Source organism: Trichechus manatus, unplaced genomic scaffold (genome assembly GCF_000243295.1).
Source record: "Trichechus manatus latirostris isolate Lorelei unplaced genomic scaffold, TriManLat1.0 scaffold00026, whole genome shotgun sequence".
Lineage (NCBI taxonomy): Eukaryota > Metazoa > Chordata > Mammalia > Sirenia > Trichechidae > Trichechus > Trichechus manatus.
In genome coordinates, this window is record NW_004443962.1 from 20309804 (window position 1) to 20325933 (window position 16130).

At 37.3% G+C, this 16130-nt stretch overlaps 1 protein-coding gene across 5 annotated transcripts in view; it reads right to left on the reverse strand.

Moving 5' to 3' along the window:
• The window catches only part of ATP6V1A (ATPase H+ transporting V1 subunit A), a 67782-nt gene that overhangs the window by 20915 nt on the left and 30737 nt on the right, over positions 1–16130 (reverse strand). For 3 of the 5 annotated variants that reach the window (XR_002823618.1, XR_002823617.1, XM_004373676.2), the window contains exons 2-8: positions 14554–14648; positions 10719–10847; positions 8085–8299; positions 7732–7869; positions 6188–6339; positions 2446–2608; positions 1800–1908 (exon numbers count right to left, since the gene is read on the reverse strand). Coding sequence is in view for 3 of the 5 variants with exons in the window: in XM_004373676.2 (XP_004373733.1) it covers positions 1800–1908; positions 2446–2608; positions 6188–6339; positions 7732–7869; positions 8085–8299; positions 10719–10847; positions 14554–14638 (991 nt within the window). In the remaining 2 variants the exon portion in view is untranslated. Of the gene's footprint in view, positions 1–1799; positions 1909–2445; positions 2609–6187; positions 6340–7731; positions 7870–8084; positions 8300–10718; positions 10848–13599; positions 14514–14553; positions 14649–16130 lie in introns of those variants that run through there. The other 2 variants (XM_023728863.1, XM_023728862.1) reach the window with 2 other exon arrangements.

Below are 16130 nucleotides of genomic sequence, written 5' to 3' on the forward strand. Positions count from 1 at the left end.
AAAGTCTCTCCATTTAGGATGATGCTGGCTGTTGGTTTTGTATAAATGCCCTTAATTATATTGAGGAATTTCCTTTCTATTCCTATTTTATTGAGAGTTTTTATCACGAATGGGTGTTGGACTTTGTCGAATGCCTTTTCTGCATCAATTGAAAAGATCATGTGGTTCTTGTCTGTTGTTTTATTTATGTGATGGATTACCTTGATTGTTTGCTAATGTTGAACCATCCCTGCATACCTGGTATAAATCCCACTTGGCCGTGGTGAATTATTTTTTGGATATGTTGTTGAATTCTATTGGCTAGAATTTTCTTGAGGATTTTTGCGTCAATGTTCGTGAGGGATATCGGTCTTTTTTTGTGGTGTCTTTACCTGGTTTTGGTATCAGGGTTATGCTGGCTTCACAGAATGAGTCTGGGAGTATTCCACCCTTTTCTATGCTCTGAAATACCTTTAGTAGAAGTGGTGTTATCTCTTTTCTGAAAGTTTGGTAGAATTCTCCAGTAAAGCCATCCGGGCCAGGGCTTCCTTTTTGTTGGGAATTTTTTAGTAACCTTTTCAATCTCTTGTTTTGTTATCGGTTTATTTAGTTGTTCTACCTCTGTTTGTGTTAATTTAGGTAGGTAGTGAGTTTCTAGAAATTTGTCCATTTCCTCTAGGCTTTCAAATATGTCAGAGTACTATTTTTCACAGTAATCGGTTATGAATCTTGTAATTTCAGTTGGGTCTGTGCTACTATTTGTGCTTTTATAAAGTCAATGTAATGTGTATATATACATAGACTATCTCTGGGAGGACAGCAGCAGGCTTCAGAAAAGGGAACTGGCAACTGATGGACATGGGAGGAAGGCTTTTCTCTATAAACCTCTTTGGAATCTTCTGATTCATGTTTCACAGCATGAATTCGCTATTACTGTTTTTATTTTAATTATAAAAAGGCAAAATGTGATCATATGTTTGGAGATATTTTAGAGTGAAAGAAAAGTTCTTTGGAAATTAGCATAACAGTTTATAAAGAAAATGTTCTACATCCTACTTTGGTGAGTAGTGTCTGGGGTCTTAAAAGCTTGTGAGTGGCCATCTAAGATACCCCACTGGTCCCACCCTGTCTGGAGCAAGGGAGAATGAAGAAAACCAAAGACACCAGGGAAAGATTAGTCCAAAAGACTAATAGGCCACAAGTACCACGGCCTCTACCAGACTCAGTCCAGCACAACTAGATGGTGCTTGGCTACCACCACCGACTGCTCTGACGGGGATCACAGTAGAGAGTCTTGGACAGAGCTGGAGAAAAATGTAGACAGAACTCTCAAGAAAAAGACCAGACTTACTGGTCTGACAGAGACCAGAGAAATCCCAAGAGTATGGCACCCGGACACCCTTTTAACTCAGTACTAAAGTCACTCTTGAGGTTGACCCTTCAACTAAAGATCAGACAGGCCCATAAACAATAATACACACAGCTCAACCACATATATGAGACTAAATGGGCACACTAGCCCAGGGGCAAGGACAAGAAGGAAGGAGGGGGCAGGAAAGCTGGATAAATGGAAATGGGGAAGCCAAGGTCGAGAAGGGGAGAGTGTTGACGTGTCACACGGCTGGCAACCAATGCCATAAAACAATATGCGTATTAATTATTCAGTGAGAAACCAATTTGCTCTGTAAACCTTCACCTAAAGCACAATTAAAAAAAAATAAAATAAAAGTTAAAAAAAAAAGAAAAGTCCTTTAGAAAAGAAAAAGTTTGGTGTTAGCTTTAAATGTGAGAACAAATGTTAATTGCTTTTACATACTCACCAGTGTAAATAGAGGCTTCTCGAGCAGCAACAGGCATGTTGGAGGTATTTGCTACCAAAGCTGTCCTCTTCATAATCGACTCGGTCTTACCGTCAACTTCCATTGTGAGCTAGAGACAAACAATCATTTTAATGATCCTCTGATTTCTAAATGTAACATTTTAGTCCATTTTTAGAATTTGTCCATGTTTAAATCTCTTTTAGAATCAGTTCCTAAAGTAATATTCCCCATAACTCCAACCTCTTCTACCTGCCCCACGGTGCTATGAAGAAGGTAGGTACTACTTCCATTTCATAAATAAAATTCATTATTTTATACAAAAAGTATTATTACAGTAACCTAGTAGATCATATAAAGCTTATGTAAAGTTCACATCTAGAAATGTTTTGTCTATTTTATCTTTCTCCCAATAACTGAAAACCACTGACCACAAAAAGAAACTTTCAAAATGTCTGACTTTGAAAAATTAAATTCCTTTCCTTGAATATATAAATTTAATCACAAATATACCTAGAAAATTCTTTAAAAGATCCTTGACAAATGAGAGCATTGCTCCAGATTCAACACAAAGTTTTATTAATTGCCAATGGAAGTTGATTAGCAGTATTTTCTCCAGGTTATCATTTGAAACTTTATATATACTGACCTCTGGGAAGTCCCGAAGGACTTCAGACATCTCATTTCCTCTTTCACCACATCCTACATAGATGATTACATCACTGTTGGAATACTTGGATAGAGACTGTGATATCACCGTCTTTCCACAGCCAAAAGCCCCAGGGATAGCAGTAGTTCCTCCCTGCACACATCTAAACAAAGAGAACAGAGTCTGGATTACTTTGCCTGCTAATAAATAAAGTAACTGATATAGAAATACAAGGTAAAGAAAGAAAGCACTTTGAATTACATATATAATTCTTAGATATACATAAAAGTGCTTTCTTTTATATATAGATTGATGTAAATACATATATTTGTATATATTTATACACCCACATAAAAAGATACATAGACATAGATACAATAACTGCTGCCCTCATTTGTACATGTAATCACGTATGCTTTTGTTACAGCTAATCGTCTCTATCATCTTTGATAGCTGAAAAGTAAAAGTATATTCCATAAGGTACCTAAAGAGGAGGGATATGAAAGAAGACCAACTTATAAGATACATAAAATAGTTCGAATGATATTATGAACTCTTATATAATCATGAAAGGACAATGCAGAAATTAAAGCTACAAGAGAAAGAAAAATATAAATGATTTTTGAAAACTGTCTCCTGAGGCAAAAAATAAGTAGAAGATCTAACAAATTCATATTGTGCTCTGAAGGTTAATGAACAAAGAGGAGTTCTGTTAAGGTGTTCAGGAGTCCCCTTTTATCCATTCAGCAGCTATTTACTGGGTACTTGCTAGGCACTAAACACGGTGCTCAGAGGTGCAGAAGGTACACCAGTCATACGGCATCTGTGTTTCCTGGGCTCCTGGAGCTCACAGCACAATCCAGCAGTCACTGTCCAACCTTCCCTACAAAGGGGACGTGGGCGTGAAATACCCTAAGGGCAGAGGAAAGTGAATGTGTGTGTGCTGTGTGCTTACATACTGAATATGTGTCTGTGGAGGAGGGATCTGGGTGGGAGAAACAGGAAATAATGCCAAGGGAAACTTCTCTGTAAAAGTGTGCTTTATCATAAAAATTCACAGGAACATTGAATTCTTAATCATGGTATAATATTTTTCTTCAATATAATACGCATTAAAAGCTTTTGTCCTCCAAATCTGAGTGAGTTTGATAGACAAGCTATGTCACATCTATCTGATAGCTCTGTATGCCTCTGTCAAGTCACTTTTAACCCTGGGCAGGGGCGGGGTGGAGTCAGGCACAGCCCAGTCTGCAAGCTCAACAGTCCAACGTGAAAGTGCTATCACAGAGAACATCCGGGGTGTGTGGGAGCCAACACAGGTAAGGGGCTGCAAAGTCTGACAATGGACAAGAGTGGGGTTAGGAAATGCTTCCGGAAAGAAGCTAAGACCTGAAAGGAAAGAGATGCAGCCATATAAAGGGTAGAAGCAGGGAAATAACATTTCAAGTAGAGAGAACAGCATGCCCACAGGTCTGGGGGCAAGTGAGTGCAGTCACTGGGGACCTACAGTCCTTCAGTCTGCCTAGAAGATGGAGTATAAGGAAGGAACTGAGCGGACGAGTGGCTGAGACAATACTGGGAGCTAAGCAATTGCCAGATTGTGGGTAGCTTTGTGAGGAGTCAGAGTGTCTATCTGTTTTAGCAGCAATGAAGGGCACTTCAGGATTTCAAGCAAACTGTACAGGATCAGACGTGTTTTAACTGCATCAGCCTGTGAGGTGGACAACCATTTAGAAAGAGGCCAAGACTAAAGACAGGCAGTCTCATTAAATGTGGTTACTGTGGGAGTTAGTGAGAGAGCTTTAATTAGGGTCATGGTGTAAGGATGACAGGTGTAGATGAAAAATATTTAGGGAACAGAACAATGTTGAAGAATTAGACGTGGGAGGGTAAAGAGCGATCCTTGAGAAAAATCATGGAGTGTGGATTAGGCATCCACTGGATGGATGTTAATGACACTTGTTGAGAAAAGGCAGACGAGCAGGTTTTAAAGAAGGAAGGGAGTAGGGATTAAGAGTACGATTGTAGTTTTAGGACGTACTGACTTTAAGGGACCTGAGGGACATTCAAAAGCAGAGGTATAAATGGAAGTGGATATGTGAATCTGGAGATCAGGAGAGATGTGAGATGCAGATACAGTTCTAGGAATCATCATACACAGATGATGAATATTTAAGTCTGAGATTTGATGACATCATCCACAGAGAGGATACCATACAGAATGAGGAGAGACGATGCTCTAGAAGAAGGAAAAACCTTAAGAAATACCAAAATTTGAGGCAGAAGGAGACTGCAACAAAGACTAAGAACTTGTGGACAGAAAGCTAACAGGGAGAACAAAAAAAGGTGTTTTGAGAAGGAAAGAGTGGAAAACAGTATCCACAGCTGTAGTATTAAGACTAAAATGTACTGAATTTATCAGCATGGAAGTGAACAATGGTGTTAATGAGAGCAGTTTCATGTGAGTGGTGAAACCAAGGGCAGAGCAGAGTGACTGAGAGTGGGAGAAGCGAGACAACTAACATACTCTTTCAAGAGGTTTGGCTGTGAAGGTGAGGAGAAAGGTAGCGGTAGGTGGCAAGGGAAGAAGGGTAGAGGTTACTTTTTTTTTTTCCTTTAGACAAGAGAGATAGAGGGGAGATAATTGATCAAGGGGGGTCCTTAAGGAGACATGAGGTGGGATATGCTCCAGAAAGAGGAAAGGAAGAAGGGACTGAGTCTGGTGGCAGGAAGGGGTTCCGAATATGGTGGCCTCACATTTCTCTCTGAAGGATCTAGCAGATCATCTGTTGACTATGAGGGGGGAACCAGGGGTGGAGATCTGAAGCGAGTGGAGAAGATTTGCAACAACTGCTAAAGAGAACAGGACAGAAAGCTAATTAGCAAAAAGCAGAAAGACGGCTACATGGTTAGAAAACAAATTGTACTGATTACTTGATTTTCTCAGCAGTGTGACTGTAGCTTGACTGACAGTTGCCAGGTACATGTGGCAAAAGACAAAAGAACAAGAAGATTTAATATATTGACAAATATTGGTAGTGACAGACTACAGAGTCTAAGCCGGATAGAGAAGGCTGTGGAAATAGGAGGTGCTAATGATGAGAAGAATGGAGAGCCAAAGGATTAGGGATCTTAATGTGAGAGTGACAGGAAGAAAACTCAGGAGCAAGCCTGGAGGGGAAGAAGCTGTGTGAAGAGCTGGACTTGCACAGGTTTGGTGGTCAGACTGAGGGAGTGCCTGCCTGTCTCATGGCCTCAGTCTTTGCTGTGTATTAAAGAATACAGGCGTATGTTGAAAGTAAAGCAGGATATGTAGAGCCTGAGATTTAGAGAGAAAGGAGAATATTTTTAAATAACTGATAAAGAAAAGAGCAGATTCGGAATTAATAAAGATTATGTGGCAGTACAAAGGGTCAATTCATATGGAAATCATCAACTTACAGTGAGACCGATCTACTAATTCTAGGAGAACATAAGAAAGAAGGTATATTTTTTGGTACAGATTTTCTTCTGAAAATTTTCGTTTTTCAGAAAGCTTTATAAAAAAAGACTTTCCTTTTGCAACTGTGAAAAAATAAATTTTCTCCGATGGTTTGATAAATGTATTTAGTTCACTCTGATTTCTCTAGATAAATTTTATTGTTTAAGATTAAACGCATACAACCTTTATCTATAAAAAAAATGAAAGGATAGCACACATAGTAACTCTGAGGGAAAACCCTGGGACACAGCCTGAACTTACGGGAAAAGGGCATCAAGGACTCTCTGGCCAGTCAACAAAGGATGATTGGCTGGCAGCTTCTCAGTGACAGGTCGAACTTGCCGAACAGGCCACACTTGGACCATGCTAAACTTCTCCTTGACACCTTCAAATTCCAGCTCCAAGACAACATCCTATAGAAATGCAGCAAGACTTTAGGTACAAATTAGCTAACATTTTATATGCTAAAATCAAGATAATCCCAGAGTGTTAAAGATTCCTGTTAGGACTAAACGGGTAGCTTCTGTTTGGAGGTGAGATGGGAAGGCAGAGAGGGTTAGGAGCGGGTTGAATGGACATGGGAAATCAGGGGTGGAAAGGAGGAGTGTGCTGTCACAGTAAGGGGAGAGCAATTAGAGTCACCTAATAATGTATGTATAAATTTTTGTATGGGAGACTGACTTGAAATGTAAACTTCATTTAAACTACAACAACAACATCAACAAAAAAGATTCCTCTTGGGAGCTGGTATATGGATGTGGGGAAGGAGACTTTTACTTTCGTAAACCTTCATATACAGTCCTAATTTTTTTAATAGGTGCATTTATTACTATTGTATTGATTTAAAAGTCCATCCAAAAGCCAGTTACTGTCGAGTTGATTCCAACCCATGGTGACCTCACGTGTCAGAGTAGAACTGTGCTCCACAGGGTTTTCGATGGCTGATTTTCTTCCAGGCCTTTCTTCCAACGTGCCTCTGGGTAGACTTGAGCCTCTAACCTTCCAGTTAGGAGCTGAGTGCATTAACCATCTGCACCACCCAGGGACTCCAAACCAGTTGCCGTCAAGTCAATTCTGACTCATGGTGACCCTGTGTGTGTCAGAGTAGAACTGTGCCCCATCTCTAATCTGCTGATATGCGAATTTGAATTGTCTATTTCAGGGTGGTTCCCCCATACAGGAGTAAGTCTCTAAACTAGTGAGTGAATCTAGCTGATTGCACAGAATTCCAAACATAACTTAACTCTTCCGTTCTCTTTATGTTATACAGCACAGACTTATTCTTGTGAAATGATTCAATAGCTACTACCTTTTATCATATTGTATTGAAGGAAAATTATATGCTACAATGGTCTTCTCAATAAAGTACCTTTATATCAATAATGACTATTATGACTCTACGGTATTTGATATAATGTGTATAAATAATATTATAAGTTTTAAATGGTTCACCTAAGCTAAGAATTCACACAGTCTGCTAGACACTCAGTTACGTGAATATCAATCATTAAAATCAGAGTCTATTCTATGTCTGAACAATCAACTCTTAAACGTAGCATAAGTTAAGAAGGTAGAAAAATGTTAAATAGCTCTCTCTCCTAAAAAGGAAAGGATATGTTCCATTTTTTTAATTCCCAATCCCAAGTTAAAAACAAACAAAAAACCTTGATTAAAAATAATTACAGAAGTTACTTAAAACCTATACATTAAACATCAGTTCAGCAACTACTTAGGGCACTAAAACCGGGCAAACGTCAAATATTAAGCAGGGCCACTCGGTTCAATACAGTTTAAATGATACTCACAGAGGTATCGTAGTTCCCAGGTGGAGCGATGTAAGTTACTGTTCCTCTGTTTCGTGGGGGTAACATGATTTTGTGTTTGATGAGTGAGTTCTCATTGACAATTCCATAAATATCCCCACCAGTGATATGACTACCAACCTAGAGAACAAATGCATTTGCTGTTTAACATCCAAATAAAGTCAAGTAGACACACTTCTGCTGCTACAAGTTAAATTATTTGCCTCACTTATTAACAAATCATATTAGTTCTATAATTCTACTAGTCGATTTAAGAAAAGTTTAAGCTATACTTCTGCATAGTTCATTTCTCATTCTTTTACCAACTTTAGGAATTCTTGGTTGCACAGACATACCCGCAGGTTTTTCCAAGGTGTAAAATCCCATTTGATGTCTCTGCTGAGAGCAGACACATTGACTCCTCTGGGTATGTAGATGCTTTGGGTCTGACTGCTGATATCTGACAAAGGTCTCTGAATCCCATCAAAGATGGCTCCCATGATGCCAGGACCAAGCTCTACAGAGAGGGGTTTACCAGTGCGGAGTACAGGATCTCCAACAGACACACCAGCTAAAGAGAAGAGGTTAAGGAAAACTCACTATAAAAGTTTAGAGAGACTATAAAAAGGAGATACGCTGTTTAATGAAGAAAAGACACACACGTGAGGGGTTGAAACAGAAGTTCCCAAACTTTTTCAGTTCACAGAATCCTTAGTGTGTCACTAATTTTTTCACAATGCCCTAGGCCAAAAGATAAATCTAATAGTTCCACTTACTGAAGTTAGGTCCAGATAAGATAATGAGAATTTATGTCTAACGAAAAATTAATACACTTAAACTGAAAGGAAAGATAATATTTTAATTCCATTCTTAAATAACCACACTTGTTATGAGTGGAATGTATGTACCTGCTAGGCCCCGTACAACTTTCAAACCTTGGAATCAGAAAGGATACCTGTTTCACACTGATTTTCACATGGTACCTACTTTTTAGCTTCACGATCACTAGCAACTCAGCTTTGCAAAGCTATGGCGGTGTCCCTGACAAGAACGCAGCGCAGTCTACATTATAGCAAACAATGGAATTGTTTATTAGCTCATGCTACTAGTTCACGTGGTAGCTGACAAAATGTCTAATATTTTCGTATCAACCTCAAAAATTTAAAATATCACGGGTACTACGTGGGTTTACCGTTGCTGCCCCAGAGTACCTTGGCACACAGTTTAGGAATCACAGGGCTAAAATCAAATGGAAGCAAAAGCCCCTCATTAAGTTAATATATTGTTTCATTTATATTCAGGGATATCAGTTGCCTATATTAGTAGCTAGGCAAAAACTTAAAATCTTAAGAATTAAGAAGTAGTTTTGGAAAAGAAAGGAATAAAACCTGCAGATAAGTACGTAGCATCTGCCTTGCTCTCACATATTTGTTGATGGCAGTAAACTCAGCACAACTACTATTGAGAGCAATTTAACAGTATCTGTCAAAATTAACGATACCCAAACCTTCGACACAGGAATCAGACTTTTGTGAGCGCATACTACAGTTGCACCACAACGTTGCTTGTAACAGTAAAAGACTAGAAACAACCAATATTTCTACCATTAAGGGATTGATAAATTCTGCTCAAGCCCTATGATGGAATTCTATATAACTGTAAAAAAAAAAAAAAAAAAGGAAGCTTCTTTGATTGCTCTGGAAAGACCTCCAAGATATGTATCTTCATTTCCAATATTTGATCATAAATTTTTTCAAACCTACAGCAAAGTTTAAAGAATTTTACAGTTAATGCCCCTATATCTAGCAGCTAGATTCTACCATTAACATTTTACTATCTATTATCTTCCACAATACATGTATTTTTAACGAGAAAAAGCAAGATGTGGAACCGTGTGTACAATATGCTCTTTTGGGGAAAAAGGAGGAAGAATAAAAATATACATTTGTATTTACTTTCATATGCAATTAAGAAACTAGAAGGATATACAAGGTACCAATAAAAGTGGTTGTATACGTGCGCATGTTTAAAAAATGGCCAGACACGAGATGGCAAAGTGAGTGGGAGGGTGGTCACTGCAGATATTTTCATTTTTAATTTTCAAATCATGTAAAAGACTAAATAAAAAGGTAAGGTTAAAATAGAAAAAAATGTGTTTGATCAGCCATGACTTCAAAGACTTTTAATTTTATTGCAAATAATTTTGTTTTGAATTAGCACACCAGTACTCATGGTCACTTATCTGCCAGCATGTGTTTTAATATGGCAAAAAAAAAAAAAAAATTGTACCAAATAAATCTTGATTAAATAGCCAAAGAATTAATGCTGACCTTGAGAGCCAACTTAAGCAAAAGACGTAAATGAGCAAATAAAAGTAAAAAAACTAAAAGTGCTTCCCAAATAAAAGTAAAAAAACTAAAAGTGCTTCCCCTTCACAAGGCTTAGCACTTTATCTCTTTATTTTTCATAGAAAATTTAAAACATACACTATGTTTAAAAGCCAAAAGTATGATAACAAAATGTAAAGATTCTCAAGTACTAAAGCTGTAATGTAACATACCATCCAGCACTATTCACCAGAATAAGGATAGAGAATGATGACCAATTTATTTATGGACTTACTACTTTATACAGAATCACGATTGGAGACTTTTAACCAAACCAATCAATGTTGCTATGCTGTTTATGCTTTCTCTACAGTATGCATCCCTCTGAAGAAAAGTTCCAATTGGTTTTCTTGATGTTTGTGAACTACTAAAACATTAACAGCAACGGAAGTTCAGAAGATAATACTAATTTTTAAAAACGAGAGCATTCACTTCTAGTACCTTTCTCCCTTTCTTGAATATACTCCTGCAAAAATCAGACTTCTTTCCAACACCAGCATTACATGCTTGTAATATCATTGGTTGATTCTGCTTCTACTTTTGAATTAAATCCTTAAATTTTGACCTGTAGAAAGTGGTAGGGAATTGAATCAAAAAGGATACAAGTTTCTTCATACACCTGGATAGTAGCCATGTCACCTTCCAGTCGAATGATCTCTCCAACCAACTCGCTGTGGCCCACTCTCACCAGTTCATACATGGCTGCACCTGCCATGTCACAGGCTGTAACCACTAAAAAGAACAAGAGCATTTTGATGATGTAAGACCCGAATACTCTGTAAATAGTAACAGATAATTAAAATATATAATAAATCCAATAACATGGCTGTCATATTCACAAAAAAAAATAAAACACCCATAACGGAACACCCAGATAGCTTTACATAAAGATGCATTTTTAGTTTAGGCTATAAAGTCCTACAAGAGCCCTGGTGGTGCAGTGGTTAAAGCAATTGACTGCTAACTGGAAGGTCAGCGGTTTGAAACCACCAGTGGCTCCGATGTGGCAGTCTGCTTCCGTAGAGATTTACAGCCTTGGGTTTGGTTTTTTGGGTTTTATAAAGCCCTGGTAACGTGACGGTTAAGTGCTTGGCTGCTAATCAAAAGGTTAGAACCCACCAGTGGCTCCGCAGAAGAAAAGACCTGGCAATCTGCTCCTGTAAAGATTACAGCCTAGGGAACCCTATGGGGCAGAGCTCTACTCTGTCACATGGGGTCACTGTAAGTCAGAATCAACTTGATGGCATTCAACAACACCATAAAGAAGTACACACACACAAAAATACAATTCTTAGGCTAGAAATGATTTATTTAAATAATATATATGAAAATTGTCTTCAAAAGTGTGCAGTTTTCGGGAGCAAGGGAGAATGAAGAGAACAGGATACAAGGAAAAGGTTAGTCCGAAGGACTAATGGACTACAGCTACCAAGGCCTCCACCGGACTGAGTCCAGTACAACTAGATGGTGCCCGGCTACCACCACTGACTGCTCTGAGCAGGATCACAACAGAGGGTTCTGGACAGAGCTGGAGAAGCATGTAGAGCATAATTCTAACTCACAAAAAAAAGACCAGATGTACTGGCCTGAAGGAGACTGGAGAAACCCCGAGAGTGTGGCCCCCAGACTCCCTTTTAGCTCAGTGGTGAAGTTAATCTAATGATAGCTGTGTCTAGAAAAACACACGCGTGCATCTACGAAATTTTTCTTATAGACCATGAGAGTGTTTATAATCAGTCTCAACCACTGGGTGAACTTCAGATTAAGAACCTCTATTTCCTATAAACACTGAACCAGAATTTGAACTTAATTATTTTGGTCCATGTTGTCTAGTAAGTAAAATCACTTTTCTGGACGAGAGGAAAGGTAGTTACATTTTCAGATACGTGGTTTTAACATTTAATCTTCTGATACAATTGATTAGAACCATATAATAGCTAATATTCAAATGGGAACTATTAATACTTAAATAACTTATGTTAGAACCATGAAGACTTACTCATTCCATAAATATTTGGATCTACTATAGAAGAATGATTAAGATGTACTAAAACCAGAGATAACTAAATTTTAAAATCCTATTTCATGAACCAAAAGGGATGCAATTTCCCTATTAGTAAGCAGTTAAGAATTATAGTTAGGTTCCAAAGAGTAGTTTGCTACAAGTTTCAGAAGAATATTTTTACATAAATTCTCTTGATAGTGTTCTTCTGGTTTTTCCCTAAAACTCCTTGTGTACAGTCCGTCTAAACATCATTAAAAGGAAAATTGTTTCTCTGATGTTTTTTCTTTATCTTCTCAGATAATATTTTTGGAATTTACAGTCATGTAGCCATGGCAAAAGAGACTAAAAGCAGTGAAATGTAGAACCTTCTTATTATCTGTCAATGAGTTCAAGCTAGAATGCTATGATTTAAGTGGTAAGAGCTTGGAGAGAAATGCTAGGAAAAGCAGTACTTCTTATAAGGGAAATAATTTATCTCTTCTTCTGTTTTATGAAAGAAAGCTGCTTTAGGTTGTCATTGAAACTGATTATTACTTGCTCACTGTTATTTACTAAAAAACTTAAAAGTTTATTTATAAAATGGAGAAACTTCTGGATTGAGGAGAATAAATTATTCCCCTCTAAACAATACTTCTTATTCTCTGACTCTTACTATTTATTTCCCATCAGTGAGACTGAGCTTTAGGGAAGAAATATAGGCCCTGTAAAAATTATTTAGACTGCTTTATTGAAAATAATATTAAGGGAAATATAAACACTTTCATTTTACCCCTTGGAGTTTTCTAAAAACACACTTTATTAACGGGTTGCTTTAAGGTGCATCACTAGGTAACTAGCCTTAGTCTAATGTCACGGTCCCTTTAAGACATTCAAATTTAAAACTTCAGTCTACACTAGTTTGCTAAACCTAGTTCAGAACAGTAAAACCGTTCATTTGGATCCCACTTACTCTATTTTGTAAAGTCTATGGATTTTAAAAAAGTATTTGTAAATCAGCAATGTAAATAAAATGGCAGGAAAAACTTTTAATAAGAAACTAATTTTAAAAAGTACTTTGGCAGTTTTCCATTTAAGTCAAGTATTACTTACTGATTATAAAGGTTACTCATCTGGCTTCAGTTTAGAATCAACATGTTTAATAAAAACTTACTTTAAAAACATATTTTTTGTTTTTTGCTTTTAAACTGAACTTAAAATATCTATGACTTCTTTATCTAATATCATGTACTTCTAGAACTTCAAACTTTAAAAAGACAATGCCTAAATGTATCAATGTTTCATTGATACATGTATGATCAAGTGATTAGAAAGAAATTCTAGAAAGTTTCAGTTCTCTTCCCACGATGACCTATAGCAGCATTTTCATTTACTGGCCAGAATTTTATTATTATTATCCTCTCCAGAATTTGAAGTCATTTTTCTATGTCTGAGTTAATTACAACAGTAACACGTAAAATTGACAGCAGTTTAGATCATAACCTCAAAAGGTTTTCTTTGACCAAGCCATTGGAGCCATCTTTCTCAGATTTGCAGCGTTGCTATGTATCTCCTAATGAAATATTTTCACAGAGCCTCTTCCAGCTAAATCTGTCCTTTTGTACCTCCACGGTGTACTCTTGAATGAAGACAGAGTAATCTGAGAGAAGAACAGGAGAAGAGCTTCAAGACCAGGGCTTGACAAACTACAGCCCGGGAGCCAAATCCAGTCCCTCTTGTTTTCTTGTAAATAGTTTTACTGGAACACAGCCCCACCCATTCACTTACTGTCTATGGCTGCAGTAGACATTTCACACTGTAACACCAGTCAAGACAGAGACCATGTGGTCCGCAAAGCCTAAAATATTTACCATCTGGTCTTTCACAGAAAAAGTTTGCCAACGTGCAAGACCAAAGAGACAGAACATGACCTCTGAGGAAAGACTAAAGAGACTGTAATTATTTAGAAAAGGAAAATCACAGCCACAGCCAAAGATATTGCTGAGAAATGCTCTGAAGACAATTTTCAAAGTTCAAACCAAATTAGGAGATACTACTGAATGCCTATAATCTTTAAGATATTGGGTAGAAAAAGCTATAAAATTTATACAAATTTTATAGCTTTTGCACCTCAAATTTAACAAAAAAATTGAGACACATATAGATAAAACTCTGAATACCAATTATACATTTATATAACGGTTTAAGATAAAAATAAACAGGATATCACAAAGTAGCATCTGAATAATCATCAAAGTAGATAACCACTGCTAGATGAGCCCTTATGATGGCAGTATTAGCACAGTCTTACAGAAGTTATGGGATCTTTTTAAAGACTGATAAAATTTATGCTGTAGAACAAGAACTTCATTTCTGCCTAAAACGCCTAGAAAAGACATACAGATCATCAGTTGAAGCTAGGAATTCTTACTATTGAGATTATTAAGTATTACTTACCAGGTCCTGAGACCCCATGCACATAGCCAAATGTGCTTTCTTTATCTTCATCAAGTATTTTGGGTAGCTTGGAGAAATCCATCATGTTAATTTACCTACGGTTAAAAAAAAAAAACAAAAAACAATTAAGTTGTAATTACAAACCCGATAGCAACAGAATGAATATGGGTAGCCAACTTTCATCTCTGGTGTATTCTTGGTTTATTATCACTTGTTCAAGGTAAAATATAAAATTACTTAAATTAGGTTAAAAGTATCTCTTTCCCGGAGGCCCTACAATTGTTAAAATTCAGAGTTATATAACTATATAGAAGGTATTCCATAGGGAATACCAAGGAGAGTAACAAAGGATGTAAAATCTTTCCAATGACTTAACCAGTCCTGCAACGTCTGGCCTCCCTTTGTCTCTCTGGCCTCTTCTTCAACTACCCTTCCCTTCAAACATTCTGCTTATACACATTTCTCAAAAACACAGATGCACTCTGCCTCAGGGCCTCTGTGCATGCTGTTTCTTCTGCCCAGGGTGCTTTCCTCCCAGACATTTACTCAGTGTCACCTTCTCCTTGAGGCCTCCTCATCATCTATTTAAGACTGCAACACACTCTCCTTCCCTGCTTTGTATTTCACCCTAACAATTTTTGGAACGATCTGAATCCACCAGCAGCTCCTTGGAAACCCAACAGAGCAGTTCTACTCTGTCCTATAGGGTTGCTACGCATTGGAATCGACTTGACGGCAACGGATTGGTTTCTTTTTTTCTATAACACTTCTTGCCATCTAACAAATTATATGGAACCCTCGTTGCACAGTGGTTAAGAGTTCGACTGCTAACCAAAAGATCAGCAGTTCGAATCCATCAGCCACTCCCTGGAAACCCTTTAGGTCAGTTCTATTCTGTACTATAGGGTCCTTTTACAACTTTATTACCTATCTCCCCTGAAAAAAAACTTCAATTATTACAGTTTGAGATATTACAAATTCACCAAAGTGAGTATTTCCCAAATATCTGCAAAACATTAAATTTAAAAATAGGCTTGAGGAAGACTGTTAATAAGTTTGAGAATTATTCCAAACTAAATTTTTCTATTAAAAATTTGCCATGTATAGTAACATATTAAAGGCTCTGAAAAGTTGAACACTTAAGTAAGCTGTAGCTGCTTTTGGCTACCTGACATTAAAATTTATCTGGGAGCATTCTTTCATTTTTACTGAAACATCTCTTAACATCTCCTGATGTTCCACAGAACAGTTTAAGAAATTCTGACTTAGTTCAAACTCTACGGTACAGATGTGTAATCTGAAAAAAATGAAATAAAAAGTAATGAACTATCCAAGTCCGAATAGAAAATTGGTGGCAAATGCCATAGCAGAATGTGTATTTTGGACTGCTGCTCTAACTTAAAAATTACTGATGATTTCATTAAGGAGATTAAATACATACAAAAAGTTAAATAATGTGGTCTTCTGGCAAGATGGCGCTCTAGGCAGAAACACCACACTGTCCCTCCACAACAAAGATCCGAAAAACTAAGCCAAACAGAGAATCAACAATCCTGAAACCCTAGAACATCAAATGA